This window comes from Phoenix dactylifera, chromosome 6 (assembly GCF_051530095.1).
Source record: "Phoenix dactylifera cultivar Ajwa chromosome 6, Ajwa_hap1_PhDact_Kaust_v1.1, whole genome shotgun sequence".
Taxonomy (NCBI): domain Eukaryota; kingdom Viridiplantae; phylum Streptophyta; class Magnoliopsida; order Arecales; family Arecaceae; genus Phoenix; species Phoenix dactylifera.
The window spans coordinates 29,185,549-29,199,073 of record NC_143195.1 but is presented as its reverse complement, the minus strand read 5'-3'; the positions used below and the strand labels follow the sequence as shown (position 1 = coordinate 29,199,073).

Genomic DNA, 13,525 nt, shown 5'->3' with positions numbered 1-13,525 from the left:
TTTTTTAATTAAAAATTTAGAGCCAAGAATTCTGCTTCGCTTTTTTTTTTCTCGAAATTGCTGACAACTAAAAGCTTTTTAGGCTGTTATTTTTCATCTTTCAAAAAACGAGAAAATATGTGTAATAAGTGAGAGCAGGAAATCTCTCTGTGATGCTTTTACATGACGGACTACCATCGGCTCCAGAAGTGCAAGGTAGAGGAGTTCAAGCTCTTCTTCTCCTTGTCTGCCACCATTCTGCGATGTTCTTTGAGGCAGCCAGACTGGGGAAAGCTTTCCCGGGCCTCCACTGGAGAAGGCGGTACGACGTTTACTCTTTGTTCTGCAACTTTTTCTCTTTGTTTCAGGAGTTCTGTCTCCTCCTTTTGTATCATCAGAAACATATATATTATGTATGAGGTTTACTCGTTGGAAGGGGTTAATGGGTCCTGGGAGGAGATCCAAGGAGGTTCCAAAGAGGGTTATGAGAGATGGTGTGAGTGATTTTGTTCCCAGGCAGGATTTGTACACACCACTATAGGAGCTGGCCATGCCTAAGTCCTTATAGGATCACCGAAGAGGCAAAGTTGGACCCGATGTTGGAGAGGAACCTATCAAGATGCCGATTAGTGAAGCCTGAAGCGCTTGTCTGCAGCTCCAACTCAGGTGCCCTCAGTCTTTGCGAATCCTTGGATGATCCCGCAGGTCAGGACCTCAGAAACCTAGGATATCAAGCTAGAGAACTCCTTTGACCTTACGATCTTGGAGATTTGCCTTAGGTAAAGGTGGTAATTTATAACCTAATCCATCAACCCAACCTATGAACGACCTATTTTAAGCAGTTTAAGTTTGACATAAATAAGTTTTGATCATAAATAGGGCAACTTGTTTAGACTTGTTTTTTAAATGGGTTTGGTTCCAATTTAGAAATTTGATATGTTTAACCTGTTTTGATTAATTTAATAATTAGGCCGGGTCGTTATGCAACCCATTTAACCTGTATAAAACCTACTTAACTTATTTTTTGACATGTTTAACCTGGCATGCTTAACCAGTTCAAGCTATTTAAATCCATTTAACATGTTAAAAATTTATTTGATTTGTTTAACCTGTTTAACATAACTTGACATATTTAATAAATGAGTTATGTGGGTCGGGTTGGATTAGGTTATCTGTTTAATAAACAGGTCGAATTAACTTCTGAAATTTTAACTTGACGAATTTTTGACATGATCTACATCCGACTTGATCTGTATCTGATCCGACTCGACTCGATTGCTACCTTAGCCTCAAGTCAGCCAGAATATCGCCAGAATTGGATTGGAGGAAGCAATTCAAGTCAGTAGGGATAAGGCTGATGGTCTCGGTAGAGGAGGATGTTGCCTCAGCGACAAAGCTTAGGGCTATGAGAAGCCTGGCAACCTTCCAATGCTCATGGAGACGAATAGGAGGTGGTTGATTCGATAGATGCTATAGCCATTTTGCTCTCCATCTTTCTATCTATTTCTCCTTTTCTTTGCTTTTATTGTTTGAGGCAGGAGAGAGTGAGAGTGTGTGGATAGATTCCTTTCCACCATCTCCTCCTTGTGTCAACCATCATGCCGATCCAAAATTCCAGCATCTCTATCTTGCTCCTCGCTTGCCCGTCCCTTGTAAGACCTTCATTTTTTTCAGTTCATGGCATTTCTTTCTCTTCTCCCAAACCTTAACTCTTGCTTTCATAGAAATAACTTCCATGTCAAATAACTGAGTCCGAGCTTTTGCAAAAAAAAGAAAAAAAAAAAAAACTGAGTCCGTAACAAAACTCTGAGCCCACGTCAGTATAACTTCCACCATATTAGTTCTTATGTAGGCATCTCCAGCGAGCCCTGATCCTAATTAAAAAGAGGCCGATTATATTGCAGCAAAATGTGAAATACAGAGTTAGCATTGCAATAATTTGATATATTTTTTTTAGGTAAACCAATAATTTGATACTTGCAAGGAGGCCGTTTGCAATTCTATGCAAAATGCATGTTTTTTTTTTTTAATGAAAAAACAGCCTTCCTTGGTCACGACCGGTCCACGTAAAGGCATTCGAGAACCGCGGCCGAGCCGACTCATCTGTTTGCTAAAACCCTAAACCCTATATGAGACTTCTAGAGACTTCCTCTCCATTCTCTAAATTCTCCCTCGCCCACCGTCCTTCCCCCTCTCCTCCACTCAACTCCATTCCAGTCCGACTTCCGCTCGCCGGAACCCTAACCCTAATCTTTCTCTTCTCCACCATGTACCGTGCTGTGGCCAGCCTCGCCTCCAAAGCACGGTGAGTAGATAATGGAATTGGGAAAGTTTCGATCTTTCTTTCTTCTCCAAGTTTTGATCTCTCTTTCTTCTTCTGTGGCGTTACGTGTTAGGTTTAGGGATGTAGCACCAAGTTTTTTTTTTTTTTTCAAATCTATTTTTTTTTGCCTCTTTGGATCGTTTGTCGTCTGGTTTTGCTTAGTTCTGATGGTTTCTTCTTCATTTGGTCTTTTGTAGGATTGCCGAGAGCAGCCGCCGACAGGTGAGGATTGCATATTTGTTCTTGGATTTGTTTCCTTAGATGGTTTTTTGGTAGTACGTCAAAGTTTGCTGGTTTTACAATGTCTTTTTGATGTTTTGCTGTTTACTAATTGGGGGCATGATAATGTTGTTGGAAAATGAATCGTTTCAATCTTGTGGAAACATGCAGAGGGTTAGAAGATCTATCTCCTGTTTGGGGGTGTTCGCTCGTTTCTTCTTTAGATTTTGTGATATTAGGATTTTCTGAAATGAGTTTTTAGTTTAATGTAGAAAAATCTGTTCATTTGCTGACGTTTTGAGATGTTTTTGATGCTTATTGAGCTGGCATATCGGCTTTGTAATCATCATGTCCATGAAAATATATCTTATTACTTAGACATTCAGGTTGTTGGGATTTTTTTCTCCAATGAGATTTTGTCTTTTTTTCTGCCATCCTTAAATAGAAATGTAGTTTTATCTGGAAGCCTGTTCATCTTAGAATGCATTTTGATGTCTACCTAATTAGGGAATTGTTGTATAATACGGGAAAACAATGTTTTTTCATTCATATTAATTGTTGCTGAAATCAATAACCTATCTTGGAAAACGTTCAGATGTTTCTGGTTTTTGTGTGATGTGATAATTGGGCTTCCATGTTTTGTTACAGATTGGAAGTAGGCTTGGTTGGAACAGAAACTATGCAGCCAAGGATATCAAATTTGGAGTGGAAGCCCGTTGTTTGATGCTTAAGGGTGTGGAAGAGCTTGCTGATGCTGTGAAGGTGACTATGGGACCCAAGGTATGGACTTCCCTTTTCTTTTCAGTCATATATTGTTATACCATATGACATTTGGGTAGGCAAGCATCCACATATTGTTATAATATCACCACCCATATGAAAACACTTGTATTTAATCCGAATTTGGGCAAACAATTTGTCATTGAGCCTGATTGTGTTACTTTGCATCCTTTGTCATTCTTTTCCCTGAATGGCCAGTACATTGTTATATGACTTCTTTAGTAAAGAAAATTTCAAAACTTGCAGTGGTTGTTAGAGTCAAGGAATGCCACTCCATGAGTTTATTCAAATTTGACTTGTGATAAAATGAGATCCAGGAATTTTGAATTTGTTCGTAGGTTATTTATCAGTACTATCTCATTAATGTGTTTAGAAATGCATTGCTAGCTATAGTTTTTTTTATTGTAATCTATTAAATTCTGGTTTGTCATTGCATAACAAATGAGCTGCAAACTTAGTGATGTCAGATTCTTACTCATTTTGTTATACTTTGATACAGTTTCTGGACCTTTTTTTGTTTAAGGAGTCTTTTTTGTGGCCCTTGATCTATTTATGCTTTTACATGCTGGATCTTTTGGAATGATGATAATGGTATAACCATCTTCTGTCATTACTGGCAAAGTTCCCTTACAAATCATTCGTTTAAACCTATTTTCACACCTTTGATCAATTGCAGCTTCTTGTATTTTTCTATTTATTTGCAATGGCTTTCATAATTCACACTTATTGATTTCTGTAAATTGTCTGATCTTCTGAAATTCTGTTACATTCTGCTAGCTACTGATCTCTGGCAGTTACCCTTCTGTGCAGCACTTTTCTATACTCAATCTTTACTTAATCTGTTATAATAAAACCTATATTTGGTAGGCAAGAAACTTTGCTGATGACATGTATTGTCTGTTTATTTTTGGTTGGTCATAATTATATTCAAGTTTTGCTTTGTGGAAGGGTTAAAATCTCATGTTGTACTAACACACTGTACCATTTGATTTTCATTTTTTATATTGGGGACTGTATGGTGCCAGCTGACCATTGACACTTGAATCCTTGGTTGAATGTATGTATTCTGCAATAAGAAATATGATCCTTACAATTAGGGGCAATTACTTTCTCAGAGTTTGTAAGAACTGTTCCATGTAGTCTGAATCATACTCTCAGAACTCTTGCTCCTTGCCGAAGATGTTATAACATGATCCACTATTCTATTGGCCCATATTACCTATATTTAACGTGACTGAGCTGAATATTGCTGTAGCCATTGGAAAAGAATAATTCTCATTACATTTTCATCAATAATTCTTTTTTTTAATGATTTTGGCTTATAATTTTCCAATATAAACTGTTCTTACTTAATTCATGGTTGAATTTTAAAAATGTGGATGTCAAATTAATGTTTTGTTATGTTTGGCACAAAGGGTCGCAATGTTGTTTTGGAGCAAAGCTTTGGCGCACCAAAAGTTACAAAGGATGGGGTGACTGTTGCAAAGAGCATTGAGTTCAAGGACAGAGTGAAGAACATGGGCGCAAGCCTTGTGAAGCAGGTCGCCAATGCAACTAATGATGTTGCTGGTGATGGTAAGTTTAAATCTATTCAAATATCAGATGAAGCTGATGCCGTCATTTATTCCCTCGTGTTTTTTAATACATAGTGCATTAATGCATTTTGTATTTTGAGCTAGCAAACTGTTTTGGATGTTGTCATGAATATCTTGCTAGCGTAATATATATCTTAGCCTTTTTCAAACGTAAGTAATACAGTTGCGCACCCACACACATACACATACATACATACATCTATATATACATACATGCATCTATGTATGTATGTATAAATATTTTAAGTATATGTTTAAAAAATAATTCTTAACAAATAGGATTTGATTTGAAATAAATATTTCATATTTTATCAAATTGGGTTTTTAAATGCGGTCCAAAATCTTTTACATTTTTATCAAATCATTTTCTTAAAGGAGTTTTTAGAAGTAAGTTTCAACAGATACGATTTGATCTGGAAGAAATCTTTGATATTGTTATTATGATGGCTTTTCAAAAGCAATCCAATATTTTTTCATATTTTTAAGAGCTAGAATCAATGAGGATAAATTATGTATTATTGTACAAAAAGTTGGAGGGCATCTTTGGTCTAGAAATTGGCAGGAGGAATCTAGAAGGAACATTCCCCTGTTTAAAAATTGTCATTTTCTACTACAGATATGTCTAGGTATGCTTGTATGCATATATGTGCATGTGCATGCATTCATGTATGTGTATATTTGCTTGTATTAGCACATAAGGCTGTGCTTTTTTGGGGAATAAAATATTCAGGTTAGTTAGGTTAAATGAAGTCAGAGGGGGGGGGGGGGATCAATTGCTGCACCATTCACTGGAATTAGTCATTCCATACTGCTCTTTTGAAAACATAGTTTCATGCATATGCTTAAACGAGTGTTTGGCTGAAAAGAGGTGGAAAGTGGGTTAAAAGCCTCTTTATTTTTCTTCTTTTCCCCAATCAAACGCAGCCTGAATCTTCTATCATTATACTTTAAGCTTTTGGGTGCTTTTGCAATAACACCCTAGTTCTGCTACTGGGCTCTACAATCTGTTCGAGTCTGCCCTCAATTTTTTTAAAAATCCGAACAGCAACCAAACCATTGGAGTCCTCGGTACTCACAGCACTTTCTGAAAGTCTAACTGCTTTTTATGCAGGATCTACTTTCCCCCTCATGTATGCCTGCTGTACTCTCACATGTGTGGCATGTGCTAAGTTGAGTATGTAGTGTGTTAATTGTCTTGATCAAGCTTCAGAAAGTAGAGTTGTTTTGCTCTTCCCAGTGAAGTCATGTAATTTGCTCAGAGTTTTGCAAGTTTTAATGATAATTAATTTTACTTTAAGGTGATGCAACTTGGAAGCAAATTCGTATGTGTCATTTATATACATTTCCATGTACACTAATTGTTTTATGAATGACTAGACCATATTCAAGCAGAATCAAGAGTTTAACTTGGCTTGGTCGACCAGGGTGCACCATATCAAATAATATGATCAAATGAGTTCTGGCTATAATTTCAGCAAAAAAGAAAAATTGCTGTTACATATTGGAATACCTTTCCAAAGTTGCCATTGTTTTCTGTTCTTAGTTGTGCACATGTAATAGCTGGCTAATTGCTCTATATGTTAATCATTACCAGGTACAACATGTGCCACTGTCCTTACAAGAGCAATATTTGCTGAAGGGTGCAAGTCAGTGGCAGCTGGCATGAATGCGATGGATCTAAGGCGTGGCATCACAATGGCTGTTGATGCTGTGGTGACCAACTTAAAGAGTAGGGCTAGAATGATCAGCACTTCAGAAGAGATAGCACAGGTAGTAAAATTCTGGGAGTCGGAAAGTTAATTTGCTTGAACGTACTTTTTTATAGTGCTTCATGGTTATATGTCTTCTTGTAATGAAAGTGGTGGATGTAAATGCATGATAGTTTCTTATCTAATTTGATATTCCCTCTTTAAGGTTGGTACCATATCAGCTAATGGAGAAAGAGAGATTGGTGAGCTAATTGCAAAGGCTATGGAGAAAGTTGGAAAAGAGGGAGTAATCACCATCTCGGTAAGTTTCCTGTATGATTGTTTTGTTTATTTTGGTTTATTTTTAACAAAATTGCATTGTTCGCATCAGCCGTACTGTGGAATTCATGTTTATCAATCTGGATAAGTTGATTGGCTGCATTATTTTTTTTAGCGAGACATGCTGTATATATCATCCGCACATTTTAGGCCCATAATGAGTTCTTTTTTTTGGGGGGGGGGGGGGGGGGGGGGGGGTTAATTAAGGTTAATAAAAAACTGATGAAAAACTAAATGCATCTTTGACATCAAGTAATGTGACTAAAAAATATAAAATATATAGAAATACTGTTTAATGAATGAATACAAAGACACAATACCTTCACCCTAACATTGACGTGTTTAAATCTGAGTTATTTTAAGAATTACTATTACAAAAGAACTAAAAGGAGGACCGATGAGAAATGGTGCGGCCAATGGTAACCAAACAAGTTTGGACTTGAACAAAGAACAGTCTTGCTTCGGTGGAGTGCTTTACCAAAAAGTCCATTCAGAAGTAAAGATCTTTGGCCTTCGGACACTAAGCAACCAATTGGTGTGACTATTTTGGCGAATGGAAAGGCCAGCAATATGAGGAGACTAATGGGGGAAAAGATAAAGAGTTCCATGGACATAAGTTGAGCAACCAACTATAGTGTATGTGATGCAATATTTTCAGATTTTTAGGTGATTCAATTTCTTTCTAGTTTCTGCTGTATCTGTGTACTAGTAAATTTCAGTTAATCAGATTAAATTTTTTTTCTACGTCAAACCTTTGTGCCTTATTTTGTTTATCTTCTCAATTTATTAGTAATGCCTGCTAAGCAGACTAGGTCTGATTCTGTTTAGATTACTGGTCTTTCATTTATTTTGCTTTTGAATACAATATAAAGTGCAAGGATGATGCATTTAAGAAGAGATTTAACAAGTTTATATATGTGAACTAGTTAGAGGTTATCAATAACAGTGCATAGATATTGCTGTTTTACCAATCCTTTGATATAGTATTTAAAACATGGTATACTGAACTTCAGTTTACTGCTACTATTCGGTTAGTTTGTCTTTAACTTGCTGATGGTAGTTTATTAAGGATTAAGGCTTGCTGTTTTTTTCTCCATTTGTTGCTGATGCATGCGCCCATCATGATATAATGGTGTGTTTTGTTTTCTTGAACCTCTTTCAGGATGGGAACACTCTGTACAATGAATTGGAAGTTGTAGAAGGAATGAAACTTGACAGGGGCTACATATCTCCCTACTTCATTACCAACCAAAAGAACCAAAAATGTGTAAGAAACTGCATTGTTATTTATATAACTACTGGTCTCTCACTTTTGCAGTTTTTAAGACTGATGATTTTTTCTGCTTAACTACTTACTATTTGTAGGAATTGGAAGATCCTCTCATTCTGATACATGAGAAGAAAATTTCAAGCATTAATGCGGTGGTGAAAGCGTTAGAGTTGGCCCTGAAAGTATGCTTCCGCCACCTCAGCTCCATTGTGGATTTCACCTTGACCTTAAGTAGAGGGTTATGCGTCATTGTCTGCTAACTGGAGTTTTGTATGTTCAGAGACAAAGGCCTCTACTAATTGTTGCTGAGGATGTAGAAAGTGATGCATTGGCTACTCTCATCCTTAATAAGCTTCGTGCAGGAATTAAGGTTTCTGCTTGTTACCCTGTAAATAGCTATATTAGTACATATAGCATTATTTAGTAAATCTGCTTTGCTAAATGGTGACCATATGTAGGTTTGTGCCATTAAAGCTCCTGGTTTTGGGGAGAACAGGAAAGCCAATTTGCATGACCTTGCTATCCTCACTGGGGGTGAGGTGAGTTTGCCCTTTAATCTCTTGAACTTTGTAAATGGATTTTTCTTGTGGTTTTTTGTTGACAATGCTTTCTTGTATATTGTAGCTCATTACCGAAGAACTTGGTATGAACCTTGAAAAAGTAGAATTTGACGTGCTTGGTACATGCAAGAAGGTATGTGATATTGGGCCAAATATATTAATCTCCAAGATCTTGTTGATTGTCATGGCAAAATTAGTTATTTTTGCCGGTCTTAACACCACAAGTTTACATCTATTGGTGCCCATTTCGCCTTGTCATCGATTGTCATGTATTTTTGTAATGGAGATGGATCTACCTTTTGTTCATGGTTGTGCATATGGCTTATATGTTCACTTTCTTGTAATATAAGCTAGGATTACATAAGTTGGCCAAAGTGACAAACATTTTGGGATTTAATTTGAGGATGTCTGGCAATGCTGAAATATGTTGGGCTGTTTTTACCACAATTTGCAATATATGCAGGTGACAATATCAAAAGATGACACTGTTATTCTTGACGGGGCTGGAGATAAGAAAGCCATTGAAGAGAGATGCGAGCAGGTCTGTGTTCTTTGTGATTTAACTTCATTTAGTGCTTGACTGTCATTATCTGATCGAACTGAATGATAAAATCAAATTCTTTGATGTTCATTTGTTGTAAAAGCTGAGATCTGCAATTGAAGCATCCACTTCTGACTATGATAAAGAGAAGCTGCAGGAGAGATTGGCAAAGCTTTCTGGAGGTGTTGCTGTCCTAAAGGTATTGCTTGTCATTTTTATAGCATTAAATTCATATTGTTAGGCGGTGCCATTGTAGACAAAAAAAAAAAAATTCAGACACAAATTTGTAATTTATGTTACGAAAAACAGAAATAGAGTATGGTGCTGGTGTTGCGTGCCACCACCAGGTGCTGAACTCTACTAAAATTAAAAGCATCTTTGTTTGTTTACAACTGCAATAAACAAGTAATAAAGCAATTTCACTTTGCATGTTATTGTGTATTAGTATTTATAACATTGTGTAAATCAAAGGGTTTCAGAATGGAATCTTAAAGGGACCTGTTTGGTAATGCTTGTGTTTTCTGTTTCTGTTTTCAAAGACTGCAAGAAGAAAAATGTACTTGACTGGACAACCCACATGGTGGAAATCTTGTTTTTTTATATTTTAAATTGTTTGTAAATTCTTGGGACTTTGGAAGCAAAGATTTATTGCTTTTAAAGATGAGTGAAAATAAAAGCAATGATTTGCCGAAGTTGTGTAAATGCTGTCTGTTACATCATCAATCTCCATATGGGATTCAACTAACATGTAGAGAAACAAAAACACAAAAATGCTAGCGGTGCCAAACAGCCCCATAACTATCAAACTAAATTTCCCAGTTTTGAAGTCTTTAGAAGTTCAAGGAATCAATAATAATAGTTACAGGAAGAATGTGCTAATGAAATTATCTAAGTGGCATAAGCTGCAGGTTATCGCAATGTCAAGTAAGATCTTGGAAGATGTGTAGGATAAATTGGTTATGGTAGAGTATACTATCTATATGCATATCTTAGGCATATAGGTATACTCATTCTATACAGAAGGTATTGGAAAATCCCTAAGATTATCTTACCACTATTCTTTAACAATATTTTACAATTTCAGTAGTAGTTATTACTAATTTTTCTTTTTGTTAAGTTCTATGCAGCATTTTAGCAGAATTGATTTTTGATTGCCTAAAAGGAGAGCAAGACCACAGTAATGCTGTGACACATTGTTTATACTCTAGGAAACTTCTTATAGCATCATTAAACTTATGTAATTCATCTTTCACCAGCAGAGAGGCAGTTATCTACCACCTTCCTTTAATATTGACTGTTCCATTCACAATTCATTCACAATGCAGTTACCCTGATGGTATTCGTTTGACATTTTCATCTTTCTTCAGATTGGAGGGGCCAGTGAAGCCGAAGTTGGTGAGAAAAAAGATAGAGTAAATGATGCTTTGAATGCAACCAAGGCTGCTGTGGAAGAGGGTACCTTGCCAGGTAGATTACCATTCTATGACATGTTGTGTTTGTGGCGTTCCTATTGTTTTTTAAAGATAAAATATCATTCTTATTGTTTTTTAAAGATAAAATATCATTCTGTTCTTTGTAGGTGGTGGTGTTGCTCTTCTCTATGCATCAAAGGAGTTGGAGAAGCTACAGACAGCTAACTTTGATCAGAAAATTGGAGTTCAAATAATCCAGAATGCCCTGAAGGTTCAGTGACTATCGAAATTAACTTGTTCATCAATTTCAGATGCAAGATTTTATTTGTCATATTCATATTGAGCTTAACCTCTCAAATTGCAGACCCCAGTGCACACCATTGCTGCAAATGCAGGAGTTGAAGGGGCTGTGGTAGTTGGCAAACTTTTGGAGCAGGATAATCCTGACCTTGGTTATGATGCAGCCAAAGGTTGGCTATTTCTTTTCTACTCTTTATATTGTATGTATGTATATGTATGTAGTTACGTGGGTGTATGTATGTGTGTGTATATATAATGTGTGTGTATGTATTAAAATAAATTAGCTAAATTTCTTATTTTCTCAACTATGATGCTGATAGTTGTTTCTTCATTGGGTTTTTATCCAGGTGAATATGTGGACATGGTTAAGGCAGGTATCATTGACCCACTGAAAGTGATTAGAACTGCATTGGTGGATGCTGCAAGGTAACTAATGATATTCAACCTGTGTTTTGGTGTAGTAGCTTGCATCTGGATTTGGTGAATTTGGAATAAATATCAATGCATTGCAGCACTGACATAGTTAAGTTGGAACAAACTGAAAAGCAGTTATATACTTAAATCTAGTTAAGGTATAGTTAAACCTTTTCTCTTGGGAGTATCACCGTTCTTTTTTAAACTACAAAGATTATATATATATATATGCATGTATATGTATATGTATATAGACACGCACATAAGAAGGTTGTACAATAAAAGACCCATTTAAAAAGAAAGACAAAGAACTGTTAACAAAGGAAAGAATGCACTATGCTATGTTTATAAGCAGGACATAGTAAAATTGGAATGAGTGGGATGTATTTAATCAGCCCTGACATGGTAAAATTGGAAAAAAAAATTGGAAATGCAATTAACATGTAATCTAGCAAAGATAGCATAAATATTTTTCTTGGGAGCGGCAGCAAATATTTATAAAATTATAAAGAAAGAAACTCAAGGTGGTTCCTATAATAAAAGACCCATTTAAAGGTGTTAAAAACTGCTAAAGGACAGTACATTTTGCTATCCCTAAATGCAAAACTGCTGCATCTACTGGTTTAGATATTCATCCCAGGCTTTGTAGTCACCATTGTCTCTTTCTGAAACACATATTTGTCCTTTAAACTTTTTCCTGGCTACCATTTCATTTTGCCATTTGAAGTAACTGTGGGTTTTCTGGTTAAGTTTATGGTTCTACATCTGGTGAGGTGTTAACTTTCCCAGCACCAGTTGGATTTTAGTTTTAGAATCCTCTACGATGGTCACCCGCTAAAGGCTTGGACTTTGTGGTGCCCATGGTCCCATGAACATGCTTTAAACAATGCTTTGTTTGCCCTTCAGTGAAGCATATGCAGGGACTTGAACAAGGGTGGCTGCTTGCCTTCAATTTCCAAATATCATCATCTTGCAGTTCTTCCAAATTCATTGTCCAAAATGGATATAAGTTACCTTTGTAAGAAATATAGAAAAATGCACTGGAGTTGTTTTTATGCTAGGCCTGTACATATAATTAGAGCATCCATTCTTTTATATCTTTACTACTGTATATTCTGTTTAGTTGCTCTCCGTTTAGTCTAGCTTATCATCCATCCTCCCAGTTTGAGATGTACAAGTTGGATGTATAGTTCAAGTATACCAATACTAACTGTTTAAGTATAACACTTTTAGTGGCGCATGCTTCTACGCCACTGGTTGACTGGATCTGTTATTATGTACTTCAGTTATTTTTTTGGAGTTACTATTATTATTTGAAATGGCTGCACCTGCATATGCTAATAATATGTTTTCGGATGCCATATCCCATTTCTTTCATATCGTTTTCCCCCAACTTCTAGCAAATGCCCATTCAAATCTCCACCAAATTAAAATATGAGTTTTTTTGAGACTGATGATGACCCTTCAGTAGCCTCTATCCTTGGTGAATACAAGGATAGAATTTTTCTTTACTGGGTACAGGCACTCATTAAAGACACTTTTAATAGTCCTCATAATTGTTGCTCCAGTATTAACCTTTTGTTTTATCGTGCTGCAGTGTGTCCTCGTTGATGACTACAACTGAGGCTGTTGTTGTAGAACTCCCAAAAGATGAGAAGGATGTTCCTGCCCCAGGTGGAGGCATGGGAGGAATGGATTACTAAAATTATTTTCAAGTTGTTCCAAAATCACAGAGAACGAAGATTAGGAGTTTGACCTGTCATAAATTTTGTGCTGAACTGGCGGCATCAATTAATGTAATCACAGAGGAAATTAGTTGTGTTATTGGAATATTTATGTTTCTGCTGCCAAAAACTTCATTGTTACAAACACTATCCATAATTTTTTCCTTGAGGAACCAGGTTTTTTAATACATTGGGGCTTTTATTAAAGCCTTGAAAACTAAGGCCCTGTTTGGGGGAGCTTTTGGAGGGTCAGAAAGCACTTTCTGGTCTTCCAAAAGTACTTTTAGATGAAAAACTGTGTTTGGTAAATTTTTCAAAAAGCTGTTTTAGCTTTTGCGGAAAGCTGAAAACAGCTTTTGAGAGGAAGCTCCAATTTGAAGC

At 36.3% G+C, this 13,525-nt stretch overlaps 1 protein-coding gene across 1 annotated transcript; it reads left to right on the top strand.

Moving 5' to 3' along the window:
* The first annotated feature begins 2,115 nt into the window (after window positions 1-2,115).
* On the top strand, window positions 2,116-13,274 carry LOC103723695 (chaperonin CPN60-2, mitochondrial). Its single transcript, XM_008814695.5, has 18 exons — window positions 2,116-2,284; window positions 2,500-2,524; window positions 3,170-3,301; window positions 4,717-4,876; window positions 6,491-6,666; window positions 6,811-6,906; window positions 8,086-8,190; window positions 8,289-8,375; window positions 8,474-8,563; window positions 8,652-8,732; window positions 8,818-8,886; window positions 9,217-9,294; window positions 9,398-9,493; window positions 10,662-10,761; window positions 10,874-10,977; window positions 11,071-11,176; window positions 11,354-11,432; window positions 13,018-13,274. The coding sequence occupies exons 1-18, from the start codon at window positions 2,247-2,249 to the stop codon at window positions 13,121-13,123; spliced, it is 1,728 nt and encodes a 575-aa protein (XP_008812917.2). The 5' UTR covers window positions 2,116-2,246; the 3' UTR covers window positions 13,124-13,274.
* Window positions 13,275-13,525: the final 251 nt, after the last annotated feature.